This window comes from Vidua chalybeata, chromosome 28, assembly GCF_026979565.1.
Source record: "Vidua chalybeata isolate OUT-0048 chromosome 28, bVidCha1 merged haplotype, whole genome shotgun sequence".
Classification (NCBI taxonomy): Eukaryota; Metazoa; Chordata; class Aves; order Passeriformes; family Viduidae; genus Vidua; species Vidua chalybeata.
This window is the reverse complement of record NC_071557.1, coordinates 324597-340627: the sequence shown is the minus strand read 5'-3', so window position 1 is coordinate 340627 and position 16031 is coordinate 324597. Positions and strand designations below refer to the sequence as shown.

The 16031-nt window shown below is 55.0% G+C and overlaps 1 protein-coding gene across 1 annotated transcript; it reads left to right on the top strand.

Moving 5' to 3' along the window:
- The first annotated feature begins 13857 nt into the window (after positions 1-13857).
- On the top strand, positions 13858-15454 carry TCIM (transcriptional and immune response regulator). Its single transcript, XM_053966625.1, has one exon. The coding sequence runs from the start codon at positions 14282-14284 to the stop codon at positions 14600-14602; it is 321 nt and encodes a 106-aa protein (XP_053822600.1). The 5' UTR covers positions 13858-14281; the 3' UTR covers positions 14603-15454.
- Positions 15455-16031: the final 577 nt, after the last annotated feature.

The following is a 16031-nucleotide window of genomic DNA, read 5'->3' as shown; positions in this document are numbered from 1 at the left end:
GCACCCGGACACGGCTCCTGTCCCGCCACACCTGCAAAGGGACCACGATTACTCCACACGGGAAGTCCAACAAACACCAACTCTCCCGTCATGGGAGTGATGCTGAAGCCACTCAAACCCAGCCGCGAGAGGAGTGTGGATGAGAGAAGGGATCCAGGCGGTGACAAATGGGGGGTGTCCAGGAGGCTGGTGTGCACGGGAAGAGGCTGTACCGAGGCACAGGGGACAGGGGTTGTACAGGGGTTGCTCTCCATGGCCAACTCCATTGCCCCTCCTGGGTCATTAAGGGCTCAGGATGGCACAGGGGCAGAGCTGCCACACTGGGGGTCACATGGGCTTCACTTTAAGTCTCGGTGATAACACAGTGCTGTAGTAGGGGGCATGGGGACACATGGCTTCTCCATGGGAAAAATACTTCTGACAAACCCCTGATCCTCACTAGGTACTGGCAGCAGAATAAAACACAGCCTGGTGCCAGGGTCAGCCCAATAGAGAGGCTCGTCCGACACTGCTGCAGGGGAAGTGAGACCCTCGAGCAGCCCCCGTGCTGGGCGTGGCTGCTCCCGAGCGTCACTGCCCGGCTGGTGCCACCTCCCGTGTGTCACTGCCCGGCCGGTGCCACCTCCCGAGTGTCACTGCCCAGCCCACGGCTGCTCCCGAGTGTCACTGCCCGGCCGGTGCCACCTCCCGAGTGTCACTGCCCGGCCGGTGCCACCTCCCGAGTGTCACTGCCCGGCCGGTGCCACCTCCCGAGTGTCACTGCCCGGCTGGTGCCACCTCCCGAGTGTCACTGCCCAGCCCACGGCTGCGGGAGCGGGCTCACCTCGCACCACCGACCTGGGCTCAGTGGGCAGAGCCCTGTGCCAAGAGCCGTGCTAAAGCTTTTTTTATAATGCCAGGTGCCTATGTTGCCCTTTTCTAGCAAGTCAGCACGCCCAGATTCCTTGGAATTTGCATCTTTAGGGAAATCGGGCCATATGGCTCTGTTTTGCCTCCCCAGGTTTTGCTGGCACAGCCACCAGAGGCAGGATTCACACCCAATCAGTGTCTTGGTGCAAAAATAGCCCTGGCAGTGCCCCTTCTGCACTCCCAGAAGAGAGTCAAGGTCCTTTGAAATGAGATGTTGTTCCCATAAGGGAAAAAACAAGCTCAGCACACTGTAGCTTGAATTATTAAACTCTTGCTAAATTGTATTTTGTGCTCTTTTTTTGAATATAGACCTAAAACTGGGGCTTCAGAGATGACTTCAGTAAACAACCCACGGGAACATGTCAGCACCTTTAAATCTTTGCCTGGCAGCCCTCCTTCTACTTGATCTTCATTTCTGAATAGCTGCTGCATATTTCATGTAGGAAATATTTCATCCCGATGATTGTCTTGGCCTATTACATTTCAGACCATTTCAGGAAAACAGCAAACTTGGACCAGGGGGAAGAATCACTCCATCTAAATGAGGAACGCAGCCAGGACTGGAGGGAGCTGGGGCAGGCTGGCCCTGCACGTGCTGGAAATGCCCAAACCCCGCTGGGAGCAGCGATGCCGGTGCCAGGCAGGGCCACGGGACCCCCAGCTGGGGGGTTTTCTTCCTTCTGCAAACTCCCTTCCCCGAACACGCTGCCCCATGCCACCGGGGCCAGGAGCAGGTCCTCAGGAGCAAGGAGGATGGATTTGTGTCACCTCGGAAGAGAAGAGGGGAGATGGGAAATCAGAGAGGCTGATCATGTCAGGGGCTCTGGAGAGCCAAGGGGTTTCCCTGCTCTGGAGAGCACACTCCCCTTCTTCTGGTGAACGAGGAAGGTGCCTAAGAAACTGCAGAGAAGGAAACTGCCCACGGCGTTCCCAGGCCAGCAAACTACACAGCACAGGCTCCGTGGTTTCCAAGCGCTCTGCCACAGCCAGCTCACAGACACTCAGCTGCAGCTCCTTTGGAATGGAGTTCCGTAAGGATCCTGCCACTCTGGAAGTACCCAGACAGTGAGGCACAGTGAGGCACAGGCCTCTCCTGTGTGCTCTCCTGGCAGGCTGGGACAGCTGCTCCAAGAGAGCTTTGATTCCTCTCTGTTTTCAAGCCACTGCTGTCTAACATTGATCACAAGACACAGACATCTAAGGTCTCAGGTGCATTCTGACTCGAAGCACGTGGCATTTAAATAATTTATGCCTGTGCCTAAAAATGGCACGATGTGTTTGAGGGTAACCATGTGCTGCATCCATGCTGCACCCAGCAGTGGGAACTGTGCTGCCACAGGCTGCCAACCTGAGGCCCTGCTCCGTCCTGAAGGGTTTGTTTTGGCAGGCGCTGCACACCCCAGAATGTGAGGGGTGAGTCCAGCCACAGCTACCTCCCCTCCTGAGCAGCAGTGTCCAGGCTCTGCTGGGACAGCCTGAGCACTGGAACAGGCAGGGTTGAGGCCACTTCTGCAGCTCGGTGATAGAATTAATGGTATTTTAGCAAGGGAAAAGTAGCAGAAGAGCTGCTCCCCTCGCTCTTTCAGAGGTGCTGCCCCCCTGACCTCAGCTCCCAGAGGTACATCTCTGCAGTGAGGCTGGGATTTGCAGGCTGCCCAGGATCCACATGACTGAGAAGGGGATTTTGCACCAACTCCCTGAGCCCAGCAGTATCTGCTGGGTCAGCTGGGACTGACGCCTGCCAGGGAGTGGATGGAAAAACAGGAGAGATGTCACAGCCCTTGTCCACATCCAGAGCAGCAGCTCCAGCCCCAAATCAGTGCCACCCACACAGAAATCTCCCTTATCTCTGGAGCCAGGCCCTGTCCCTGCAGCACTGAGGTGCATGTTTCCATTGTGGAGCTGCTACTCAGAGCTGCCCAGCAGCCCTACAGCTCTTCCAGCCACATACTGGAGTGTCCACCTGACTCCTGACTCCTTGCTTTTGTTAAGCAGAGATTTTCCCCATGATATCTGATGGTCAGGCCTGTGTGATGGAGAAGGAAGCCTGGTGCACGCCCAAGGTGGCCTCACCTGGGCACACCTTCGATGCACCAAACCTCACAGAGCCTCACCAGTCCTGGGAGCAACCCGCAGGAGGTGGCCAGCCCTGCCTGCCAGGCTCCCTGGGCCATGCCCAGCCCGTCATCCCACCCACACTGTTGGCTCAGACTTTCCATCATTCTCAATCTCTCTGGCCTCCGGGTCCCTCCTTGCCGTGCCCAGGGCTCACCCCGGTGAGCACTGAAACAAATCTGTGCAAAAGTTCCTGAGCAGCTTTCCTGGTGCTGGGCTGCCAGCCCCCCTCCAGGAATTCCCACAGCCCCCAGGCAGCCTCAGCCAAGTGCTTTGGTGCTTTTGTCCCCGTGAATATTTGAAATCGAACAGGAACACAAACATTTGGATTCTAGACACTTCCCGATTCCGGCCTTATTTATCAGACTTGGCTCTGCTCCTGGAGCTGGGGCCAGAAGAGGCTCTGAATGATTTAAGTGATTTAGCATGCTGTGCATAGATCAATCTCACTCTCCCCTCCAGCCATAGGTTTCCCTTTGTGGTTTGCTGCGCACTTATTATATCCATCAATACCCAAGTAATTAAAATCCCCCATTATCTGGGTCCTGGCTCCCTTACAAACCCCTCATAAGCCATAAACGCATTCATGATCAACCTCCCTAAAGTGTCTGGGAGTTTGCAGCCCCATCTCAGGGTCCCCAGGCTGCTGTTACATCGTGAAGGTCCCACTGGAGCCATGGCCAATTCCAGTCTGAGCCACAGCTGCCATTCCTCTCCCCGTGTTCCTGGTCTGTGCCAGGATTGCTCATTTCTATCCCCATCTTTCTCCACTCTCTGCTGAGTTTATCTCAGAGCAACTCCCCCAGCTCCTGCCTCACTTGTGCTGCTGGAGCAGAGCTTTGGACCTGCTGCATTCCTGGGAGCCCCCAGGGGCTGCCGGGCTCCCAGTGCTGCATCCCAGACTTTGCCCTGCTGCAGAACCACTTCCAGTACCTTGGAAAGGCAGCAAGTCCCCAGTGCTGTCACACCTGTGGCCCAAATGTCCCTGCACTGTGACCAGGGACCATCCCAGGGCTCTTCTGGGGGGACACTTCCTTGTCACCTGGCTGGGCTCCATTCTGCACACCTCAGCCACAGGTCTCGGAGCAATTTATTAATAACAACCAAATTTGCCCTGTGATTTCCCAATGGCAGGGATGTGAGAGCACAGAAAACAATTGCCTTCACCTTCTTTCTGTGCTGCCACTTGCCCCAGACCCGAGGCTGTGCCTGGAGCACCGTGTCCCTCGGAACACGCAGCTTGGCACAAGCAGAGGCTTATCTGCACCTGGGGAAGGGCTCGCCTCTGCAGAGCTACGGCAGGCCAGATATGATTGCAGGCCATGACTCAAGCCAAAAAGTGCTAATTACAGCATGGGGGAGGAGAGAGGAGCTGCTAAATTACACCTAATATGGAGAGGGCTGGGGAACAGATTGAGAAGCCACCACTGCTAAGAGGATGACACAGGGCTGGGAGATGGCAAAGTCTTTGTTATCGGATAAAGGATGCCTAGAGTGACCTTTGGGAAAGGGTTTTATTTGTCTAAAATCCTTGGTGTCTGGCCAGTGTTTGTAGAACATTGCACTATTACAGCTGTTGGGAAATAAAGAAACCAGAGACCCAAACATTGACACTAGAATAAAAATAGCTTAATGTGGGGCAAAGGGTGGGAACAAGACAGGCAGGTCCTGACGAGGGTCTCATCATTTCTGTGCTGCCCGAGGTGCCCAGTCAGGCTGGGAGCGGGGTTTGAGCAGTGCCTGCATGGTGGCACGTCACTGGTGTCACACGGGGGATGTGCCCCGGCCCCCGAACGCCTGTTTGCCAAGTTAGTCACCACAGCCCGCAGCCGCCAGACCCGGCAAACAAGGGCAAACACAGATACTGGTGTCCAGGAGGCACGGTGAGCCCGTGAGGCAATCACCACCCGGCATCCTGGGAGCTCTAGTCAACCCCATTTCTTAGAAAAGAGAAAAAAAAGGAAAAGAGACAAGGCGCTGCTATTATTGCAGCAGGAGGCTGTGTCATGCTGGGCTCTGCAGCTAAATATATTCGGTGTTTACTGTAAGCAAGGACAGTGGGAAGCCTTCCGAAACGGCACGGGGGCTGCTCCCATTTTTTCAGCTATCAATCACGCACGGCTTGAGCCATTTTTATCCTGACACAAATGGAAAATATTTTCCTGGTTTAATTTCTACTGATCAAAGATACTTCCTCAACAGAGAGGAGCCCCACAGCCCCGGGAGTGGGGGGGGAAGAAGTCCCCGAGGAAACTATTTGCCTGAGGGGACGTGGGACACAGCTCACGAGCAGATGGGGCACATCAGGACACCATCCCTGAGAGTTAGGACACCATCCCACAAGTCAGGACACCATCCCACCAGCCCAGGGGCACTTGGCCAGGCTATTATTCCTTTCTCTTCCCCAATTAATTTGCCAAACAAGAAACTTGGTGCTTACCACATGCCTGCCAAACACAGCGCCGGGAGCGCCTTGGCACTGCCCCAAGGGGTGCGGGTCCCCTTTGCTGCCCCAGCATCCTCCTCCCCAGCTGCTGCCGTGATCAGAGAGGCCTGCAGAGGGGCAGGGTTTTGGGGTCAGATATCTGTTTACTTTCTCAGTAAGATTTCCCTAAACAGCATTGGAAAGTGCTCCTTCCACAAAGCTCATCACGGCCGGAACTGACTCAGCTTTCTGCACAGAGGGTCCTGGACATGAGCTCACAGGCCTCAGTGACCTGACATCACACTCAGCGCTGTTTACTGACAGACCACATTGTATTTTATTTTATTTTATTTTATTTTATTTTATTTTATTTTATTTTTATTTTATTTTATTTTATTTTATTTGTGCCCATCAGAGTGGTGAGAGCAGGGCTCCCCGTGTGTCCCCTGACCCTGCCACCCCCTCAGTCTCACACAGACCCCTGTGATGGGCAGATTCTCTCCACAAGGCAGACACAAAGTCAAATCGGATTTACTTCTCCCAGGCAGATGCCACCAACTCCAGAGCACAAACTGCTGGCTGGGCTTCTGGTTCGACCCCAAACCACTGAGGGCTCAGAGCCACAGTGGGAGCTGTCGGAGCCTAGGTTCACCATCAGCACTTTTCTGCTCAGCCAGACCCTGCCAGAGGAACTGCATTGCTTGCTGTATGCACAGCATCACCCCTCTCCTCTTCCCTCCCCTCCCTCACGGAACTAAAATCTACTGGCAGCTCTAAACTGGTTCTTTTTTGTCTGAACTGCTGCATAAATAACCCAACAGACAGCCTGAAGCCCCTGCACACTGACACCTGACAGCGAGTCAAGGGCAGATCTCGAGAACAAAGACAGTAAACAAGGCATCAGTCACGGAGACTGCAACTGTGATTGTGGGGAAACATCTAGAAGGCATTGCTGCGAGAGCTGAACACGCCCCAGAGCAGGGGCTGCCAGTAGGCTGCTGCTCAGTGGCAGCACCGGGGCTGGTGGCTCTGGCTGGGACCAGGACACAAGGGGAAGCTCTCTGAGCTGTACAGAGCAGGTCTGTGCCCCACAGATGATTCAGGGCTCCAGTTCTGCCCAGCTCAGACCTGTGGCAGGCGACACTGCTCCGGTGCCTGGAGCTGCCAGCCTTGCCTGCCCCAGAGATAGGCTTTACAGCCCTGCTGCTGCTCTTTGAGCAGGGCTGACGTGTGCAGCTTTCTGGGGAAAACAGCCACTGGCAAACGTTCAGTTACCTGCCCTAACAGCTGCGGTGGCCCTGGGGGCAGCCAGAGCCCAGGCACAAACCTGTATGACACCCATGGAGCAGCTCCATCCTCCTCCCCAGCTGAACCTGGGCAGGATCTGCAGCTGAACCTGGGCAGGATCTGCAGCAGGGCCTCAGCAGGCAAAAAATGCCTCCGAATACCCCGACACAGCCAGCAGCCCCTGTGGCTCAGGCACGGCCACAAGGATGGGAAGGGGATCACAGAAATTGCTTTTCTAGCAGCTACAAAGCAAAGTTGCTGGACCACCAGAGATGGTGGTAGGAGCCAAACACCATCTGTTCTCTCCCAGAAACTCTTTTGTTAGTGGAGAAATGAGCTATAAGGCTGATAACTCCGCAGTGCCAAGCTCATCTCCCAGACGATCAACACGGCGTTGACTCCCTGATAAATCTCCACAGATGCAGCTCTGCTGTTTCCCTCCTTCCCTTCCTTCCCGGTTTTCTTCTCCCAGTGTTACTCAGCCACACATACCCAAACCTCAGCTATTCCTCTCCAAAACACAGCCAGGTCAGGAGCCCCCTCTGCCACATCCCACTTTGACAGAGAATTAAGGAGCTGAAAACTAAATTCTGCTCAAGAAGCGTGCCCCTCTGACCCTGGACCTGGCTTGGCTCTCCCAGCATGAAGCCGGCGTTTCCCAGCCTGGGCCACTTGCAGGCTGTCAAACATTGCACAGTCACCCAGGCTTTCCCTCTGCCCGGCCCCAGACAGAGCCACGAGCCTGAGCCTTTGGTGTCCCATGCCTAGCCCGGAATCTCCTCCGCACGGCCACAGCCCTCCCCGGGTACCCCAGATCACCCTTAACAGCCCCGGCTGCCCCGGTGCCGCATCGCCGCCGTGCTGCCCCACCCGCGGCACCCGCTCCGGTCCCGCTCATCCGCCACGGAGGCTTTGGGAGCCGGGGGGCACCGCAGACCCCCAGAAGGCGGAGCAGCACAAAGGCACAAAGGCACATCCTGTCTGCCACCTCTCCTGCAGCAGAGGAAGCGGCTCGGGAGAGATTAGAGCCCGAGGAGCGGGGCACTGCGGCGCCGTGCGGGTGCTGGGGGCTGCGAGCGGCGCTGCCACAGTGACCCGAGCCAGCCCCACGGCAGGATTTCCCGTGAGCCCGTCCCCTCGGCAGCAGACAATGAGCTGTCTGACAGCTGGAGACGGCTCTGCCTTCGCCCCTCTCCAGCGACGGGTCCTCGGGACCTTCAGGAAGATCAAACAGGAAATTGGGCAGAGAAAGAAAAGGTTGTTCGTGCTCGAAAGTCCAAACTTTCATTCCTGACCCGGGAGGAAGATGCTGAAGTCAGGATATTCAAATACTTTCCCTGGCTCCCAGGGGAATAGCAGGACATGGTGAGCAGGGCTGCACGAGCGACGGGCTGGTGCCATCCCTGGGTGTCAGTGCCATCCCAGGGTGTCAGTGCCATCCCAGGGTGCCAGCGCCATCCCAGGGTGTCAGTGCCATCCCAGGGTGTCAGTGCCATCCCTGGGTGTCAGTGCCATCCCAGGGTGCCGGTGCCATCCCAGGGTGTCAGTGCCACCCAGGGTGCTGGTGGCATCCCAGGGCACCAGTGCCATCCCAGGGTGCCAGTGCCATTCCAGGGTGCCAGTGCCATCCCAGGGTGCTGGTGCCATCCCAGGGAGCCAGTGTCATTCCAGGGTACCGGTGCCATCCCAGGGTGCCAGCGCCATCCCAGGGTGTCAGTGCCATCCCAGGGTGTCAGTGCCATCCCTGGGTGTCAGTGCCATCCCAGGGTGTCAGTGCCATCCCAGGGCACCAGAGCCATCCCTGGGTGTCAGTGCCATCCCAGGGCACCAGTACCATCCCAGGGCACCAGTGCCATCCCAGGGTACCGGTGCCATCCCAGGGAGCCAGTGCCATCCCAGGGTGCCGGTGCCATCCCAGGGTGCTGGTGCCATCCCAGGGTGCCAGTGCCATCCCACGGAGCCAGTGCCATCCCAGGGTGTCAGTGCCATCCCAGGGTGCCAGTGCCATCCCAGGGTGCTGGTGCCATCCCAGGGTGTCAGTGCCATCCCAGGGAGCCAGTGCCATCCCAGGGAGCCGGTGCCATCCCAGGGTGTCAGTGCCATCCCAGGGTGTCAGTGCCATCCCAGGGCACCAGTGCCATCCCAGGGTGTCAGTGCCATCCCAGGGTGCTGGTGCCATCCCAGGGTGCTGGTGCCATCCCAGGGAGCCAGTGCCATCCCAGGGTGTCAGTGCCATCCTAGGGTGTCAGTGCCATCCCAGGGTGCCAGTGCCATCCCAGGGCACCAGTGCCATCCCAGGGAGCCAGTGCCATCCCAGGGTGTTGGTGCCATCCCAGGGTGCCAGTGCCATCCCAGGGCACCAGTGCCATCCCAGGGTGTCAGTGCCATCCCAGGGTGCTGGTGCCATCCCAGGGTGTCAGTGCCATCCCAGGGTGTCAGTGCCATCCCAGGGTGCCAGTGCCATCCCAGGGTGTCAGTGCCACCCAGGGTGCTGGTGGCATCCCAGGGCACCAGTGCCATCCCAGGGTGCCAGTGCCATCCCAGGGTGCTGGTGCCATCCCAGGGTGCCAGTGCCATCCCAGGGTGTCAGTGCCATCCCAGGGTGTTAGTGCCAATCCCAGGGGGCTGGTCCTGCTGGCTCACACTTGATGGAGTTTTCCCACTTAAATTCCTACCCTGCCCCACACCCCGGGTGTCGTTCACCTGCATCCCCACAGACAAGGCTCTTCTTTTTGTGACGATGCTCTGGCTGGAACCCACTGCTGTATTTCAGGCCACTGTATTTCACAGCCAGAGTTTCTCTGTGCAAGATGGATTTCGGAAGTCTCAAGCACCAAGAGAATCACTTGTGGCTTCCTTACACAGCAAGCCCTTGCCCCCCCAGACCCTGCAGTCCCCTGTGGCAGCAAGCATCCACACCAGATGTGTCCTCAGCTCTGCTCTGCTGCGTGCAGGGCTTCTCCCAAGGGGTCCTGCCTGGTAAAAGTGCCAGAAGTTTCTGTTTCTCTTCTGTTTCTTACCAGACATGATTTACTTACTGTAACTGGCTATTCGTTATGCCCTGTGCTGCATTATTAACTTGGTGATCGTACATTTAGCAGAGAATTTATGAGAAATGAGGAGACATTCATTATCAGTAACACCACAGACTTTACTCTTATATGGTCTCCCTGCAGGGAGCGATGCTTGGCTCAGCCTGCGCCCACCCAGCTCCAGCCATTCCCTGGGCCAGAGCAGGACAGGGCTGCTCTGCACACTTCTGGGGCTGCATTCCCCTCACTTAGGCCAGTCCTTATTTTTTCCCCTATTAAAATATTTTCTGGTGGAATTTAACTGGCTTAATTGTGCCATCATGCCTTCTGTTGTCTGTTTTTCCTGTTTTCCGGCAGGGAGCTGTGTGAGGATTGTCTGAGACATATCTGTGCTTCCCAGCAACTGAACTGCAACAGAAGTGCCCTTAAAATACCCTCCTTATCCTGAACCTCTGACCTGGGGACAAATATCCCCTCCTTCCTGTACCTCTGAACTGGGGACAAGTACCTGCCCTGTCCCATATCTCTGAAATGGGGACCACAGGAGGAGTCACAAGGAACACAGATGGCCAAGTTAAGCTCTTGGGGTTTCTGTGAGCAAAGGGTGCAGCGTCCTGCCGTGATATTTGGACAAGTGTTCCCAGATGTTCTATCAAAGAAACAACAACCACAGAAAAACCCGAGCAACAGCCAAACAAACAGAAATCTCAGGTGGAGTCCCAGCGGCACACAAGTCCCAGTGGAGAGAGGCTGTAGGCAGGTTGGAGCCAGGGCAGGCACTGCCATTCGCATGACCTGGATGTCTGACAACCTCCCAGGAATTTGGATTCCGAGAGCAACACAATGAACCAGTTCCTCCTTGACCTTAGAGCCACGCCACAGCTGTCTGCAGAGCACTCCATCTCGGAAACCTTTCCCAGCAGACCGTGACATTTCTGGCTCCTGAGAAGGGCTGGGGTTCCCCAGCTGCAGGCTGGTGGCAGCTGTGAAGGCTGTGAGGAGCCAGAACTCCAGACCATGTAAGCCAGGGAAAGATGGGAAGAGCAGAGATGGCTGGAGGCTCCTGGACATTTCCCATTCTTAGGTTTTCAGTGAATGGCCTGAACACAAAGCAAATATCTACCTATATCTATATCATCTATATCTACACCATCTATGTCTATCTGCTGTATCTCACAGGTATCACAGGACATTCTGGTCCCAGCTTCTGAATGTCCCATGCCTGGCTGGGAAGGGCTGGGCAGCACGGATGCTCCATGGGGGCTGCTGCATCCTCTGATCCCAAATGGGTGCTACAGACCGTGCAGGCTTTGGCAGCAGCCAGTGGAGGGAAAGCTATGCAAAACATGCCCCAGGGAACTGCCAGGCATCCCGGATTACCTTCTTTGGAGTGGTTTTGGAGGTTACATGAAGGCAAAGCCAGTTCTCTGCAAGTTTGTGGTGTAGGCACTGGCTGCCCCTGCAGCCGGGGCAGCCCCTGCCTCTCTCCAGCTCCTGCCCTGGGGCTGCCAGCTCCCTGGCCAGTCCGGGGGTTTTCCTGGCAGCAGAACCCCTCGCACCCCTCGCAGCCCGTCACGCCGGGAGAAGCAGAGCACAATTAGAGATGTGGCTGCGCCTCTCTGCAGACGGTGAGGATGGGAATTAATCCTCCCATTAACGGGTGAAATGGAGCGTTTGTGTCTCACAAAGCAATTACACAATAATAGCAGGAGAACGATGATAGAAATCACATCTTCTCTGAAGTTGCTCTCCAATCCAACACATGAATAATTCCTCCTAGGCATTACTCGGAAAGCAGTATTAAAACACCCATATAAACAAAAATTACTGGGAAAAAACAGATGAGGCATGCCTCATCGCTCTGTCAGAGCCAAGCACAACTAAATTTATACAAAGTGGGCAGAGAAGCTTGAAGGGGCAAAGACATTTGTTACTGCTCTGTGCAAGATGAGCTCACAAGGAACACGTGCTTGATCTTGGCAGCTTTCTGATGTCTTACTCCTAAAGCATCAGCTTTAGTCTCGGTTTCCATGGCAGATACTTTTCTGAGCTTGTATCTTCCACAGATATTGCTAATTTATGCTGTCAGCCACATCTCTGCAAATACCTGCAGAGTGATTCCATGTGCAGTGGGAGCAGTGAAAACAAGGCGCACGTGAACCTGCCTCAGCTCTTGTTTTTGACCAGGGGGCAAAAAAGGGTTTATTTTCTTCAGCCCACAAGATCCTGGCTGATCTTCTGGCACTGAATTTTGCCCCAAGCACCCTGACACTGTGTTATCTGTCCTGCGAAGCAAAGCGCTTTCAGCATTTCATCTGGGCAGGTGTTTTGGGCAGATTTATGCCCCAGTGCTCGGGCAGCTCTGAGCAGGAAGGGTTGGGCAGCACATGTGGCCCTGCTTCCTTCTGCTGCCCCATCACATTTCATGTTAGCAGAGTCTATAAACCATGAGATCTTTCCCAGGCAGAGATCCAGCCACACCAAAACGGTTCTATTTTCAGGGTGGATTTATCAGCCCTGCAAATGTTGAACAAGGAGCTAACAAATTGGTCTCACCAATTTGGCAAGACCATGGCAAGGTGAGAGGCTGCACGTCCGGCTGGTGGAAGAAGAATCCCAGGGATTTGCAAAGCTGTTGTTTATACACTGAAAGCACGGAACATCCAGCACATACAAAAGAAATTGTGGAAAACTTGTAAAAAGTAACTCACACAATGACAGAACCACAGGAAGCGATGGCACGTGCAGAGAGAGCTCATGCCGGAGCAAAGTCCTGGCAGCAGCGGGGAAATCCACGTCCTGGCAGGATATGGGGACTGCAGGGTTCAGGGCTGTTTCAGGATGTGCCCAGCAGCACCAACGGGTGAGTCCCAAGCCCCAGGTAGGAAAGTGGCCAGACACTGAAATGAGTGTCCACTCCCTCTCCTAAGGACAGAAGCCTGGCAAGTCCTGGCCAGCTGGAAGTTGATCTGAGCCCGGATGGAGCTGGGTTTACCAGTCATTCTGAGTCCCAGGCAGGCACCTGCCCTGCTCACACCTCACCTGGTGACCAACAACTCACAGGTAATCCCCTTCTCCACCCTGAGCCAGCACAAACACCTCCACACAGGCTTCAGGTGTGTTCACCTCTCCACTGCTCCCGCTGACTGCTAGAGAGGCGTGCTTGGCTCAGACATATCCCCTCCCTCTATCCAAAGGAACTGAAGTTTTAAAGGGAATGTGGAATAAAAAGCATCTGGGTGATGTTTCCTTGGATCTGTTCTTCAGTGTGGTCAGAGGTGATTTCCGCAGCTCTCTGGTAAGTGAGGGAAACCCCTGGTCTGAGTGGGACGGGGAGAGGGGCTGTTCCTAGAGCCTTTCAGCAAGGATGAGTAACAGGGCCAGCAACAACAGTAAACAAGCTTCTCGTTTTCCAAACAGAGCCTCTGCAGCATCCGGCTGCTTTAAAACATTAACCAAAATACACTTATCTCTGGCTCCTGGCCTTACGTGACTTTTGAACCCACAGCTGTCCTGGGCCAGATTTGACTGTGCTCAGTACAATCCAGGTGTCTAAGGCCTGGATTAGGCCTGTGGACCCTAACTCTGTGCACAATGCACCTTGAGTGAGAAGGGACACAAAGGGTCATCGAGTCCAGCTCCCTGCTCCTCACAGGAGCCAAAACTAACCCATATGACTAAGAGAGAGTCCTCCCAGCCCAAGGGCTTGTCATTGACCAAGGGTGGTATGGAGAGCACAGACTCTTGTGGAGCAGAGGTGAGTTTTCTTTCCAGCACTAATGAGCATGAAATTTAAGCAAAAGGACACTGGGGGCAGGAGCAAGGCAGCAAACTGAGTTTTCTTGCTCCCCCTGAGACCACTGTCATGTGCAGCTGTGCAGCTGAGGGTGTAACACCCAGCGAAGTCACCTCAGAGGATGTTATGGATCACCTGCCTTTGGGACAGCACTTGTCAGTTAGAAACTGCAGCTCTGTGTGCACTAAAGATGAGTTGTATCTGCTGGGAAGCAGCAGAAAGGAACCCGTGCCCAGACAGGAGCGGGTTTGCAGTGCTGGCAGTGGAGACAGAGCCAAGTTCTTGGCTGTTTGCACAGGCTCCAGCCTCATGCTAGCATTGCAACAGTTCTCACCTGGAGTTTTACCTGTTTATGATATGATACATTGCTCACGCAGTGCTTTTCACGTGCAGCAAGGGCAGGAGTGGAGTTTGGGCTGTGCTGGCTCAGTCCCACAGCGATGGTTGAAGCTTGTTCTGTGGTGGGCCAAAAAACCCCAACATTTCCGTTGCAGAAGCAGAGAGGACTTTTCATCTCGTCCGCACGACAGGAAAGTTGGCAACTTAAATGTTAAACTTGCCTGCGACTGTTGGGTGTTGACATCATGGTGATCTCACCGCTGTAACCGGAGCCCTCCAGCTTTTCCTCCAGCCTGCCTTTAAATACCGGCCCTGGAGCCAGCGCAGCACGCGTTCCTCCGACTGGAGCCCAGGGCAGAGCCGGCAGAGCCCACGTCGATGAAAGCAAAGACAAGCTCCAGCAGCCCAGCCATGTCCACGTCGCTGCGAGTGAGCCCCTCGGTGCACGGCTACCGCTTCGACACGGCGCTGCGCAAGAAAGCCGCGGCCAACATCTTCGAAAGCATCAACGAGGCGTCCCTGCAGAAACTCTTCAAAAACTCCGGGGACAAGAAGGCGGAGGAGAGAGCCAAGATAATCCTCGCCACCGATCAGGACATGGAGGAAAAAACGAGAGCGCTAATGGCACTAAAGCAGAGGAGAAAAGACAAACTGCTGCAGTTCCTGACCTTTCGGAAATACTCCATTAAAGTTCACTGAACTGGCGGAGGGAGCAGAAATGGAGAACATTTTGTGACGGGACTGTTTGAGACCTCCTACCACGCTCAGCATGCTCCGCTGCCCCGTGGGCCTGGGCAGCTGACAGCCCACGCACAGGGCTTCAGCCCCGCCGCAAACCGCGAGCTGGCAGCGGCACCGCTGCCGCAGCAGCGCCGGTGCCCACGGCAGCACTGGCACGGCGTGGCCAGCAGCATCAGTGCCCATGGCACATCGGTGTGGACAGCAGCCTGGTGGCCAGAGGCTCGCAGAGAGAGAGCGGCTCCCAGCCGGAGGCAGCCGAGCCGGGGGAAACCCACACGCCCGGGTGTGACGGGACCTCCTGATGGACTTGGTGCCCACAGACTTGAGCCGGGTGCTTTGCCTCTTCAGCCTCCCTTCCCTAAAGCCCGAGCCCGTGCAGAGCCCGGTGGGGGCTCTGGAGGCCGGTCAGCCGCTGGCCACGGTCACCTTGCATCTGTTAACTGCACCCAAAGGCAGCGTGTGGTGCAGTCGGTTCAGCCGTCCGGGAACGCATTTGCTCCAGAGACACTCTGCACAACTGTGCCTTTCCTTCCCAAGCTGTATGTGTGCAGGAAAAGTCGTTTGCACTGAAGCAATAATAATGACAGATTTCCCTGAATTTACTGTGAAGTTCCCTAATATTATGTTCACTTACCACTAACACTAAAAATCTAAATATAATGTCTACAGTTCTTCTCTGTGTAGGTTACAGTCACTATTAGATGAGTACTTACTTCATGGCAATATTTTATGACAATGTTATTATTATATCGGCTATAATTTATTGCATACAGTGATGTGAAAACCAATAAATTATGAAGTAAATATAAATTATCTTGTCTGAAATGCTCAGTTCTCCTGGAGTGGTGGGGTTAGGCTTTTTTGTCATTTCACAGAGACCCAGTTTAGGAGCAGACTACCTGCACCTCTCCTTCATTCCCCAGATGTGGCTTTGGCAGCTCATTCTCAGGACGTGGAGCAGCCCTGGCTCCTCCACGGCCCCACCATCCCACCTGGCAGCACCAGGTTGCCCCGCGGTTGCTTTGGCAACCATGCCATTCCCCCAGAAAGGCCTCACCAAATTTATTGCTAGTCAACTCTAATGTCAGTTTCCCCTCCGTAATAAAGCAGAGTAACATCTTCTGCACTGAGGAAAGAAAGGTGCAGAAAAGGATGGTTCAGGACCAGGCTGGGCAGCATGGCTCGTCAGCCTTTGACATTTCTGCAGAGCAGAGAAGGAACCTGGGCTTGGCTCCTCAGCACCCAAAGAAACAGCAGTAAGTTACGAAGCTTTGGCAGCAGAACTGGACTGTTTTTCTGCAGGCTGTGCTGTACTATCATGATAGATGATGCTGAAAGTACTTAAAAATAGCAAAGAGTGGTTATTTATAAGTCTGTCCTCTAATAA

Coding starts and splice junctions, on each gene's coding strand:
- TCIM (XM_053966625.1), top strand. CDS start 14,282: ATGAAAGCAAAGACAAGCTCCAGCAGCCCAGCCATGTCCACGTCGCTG.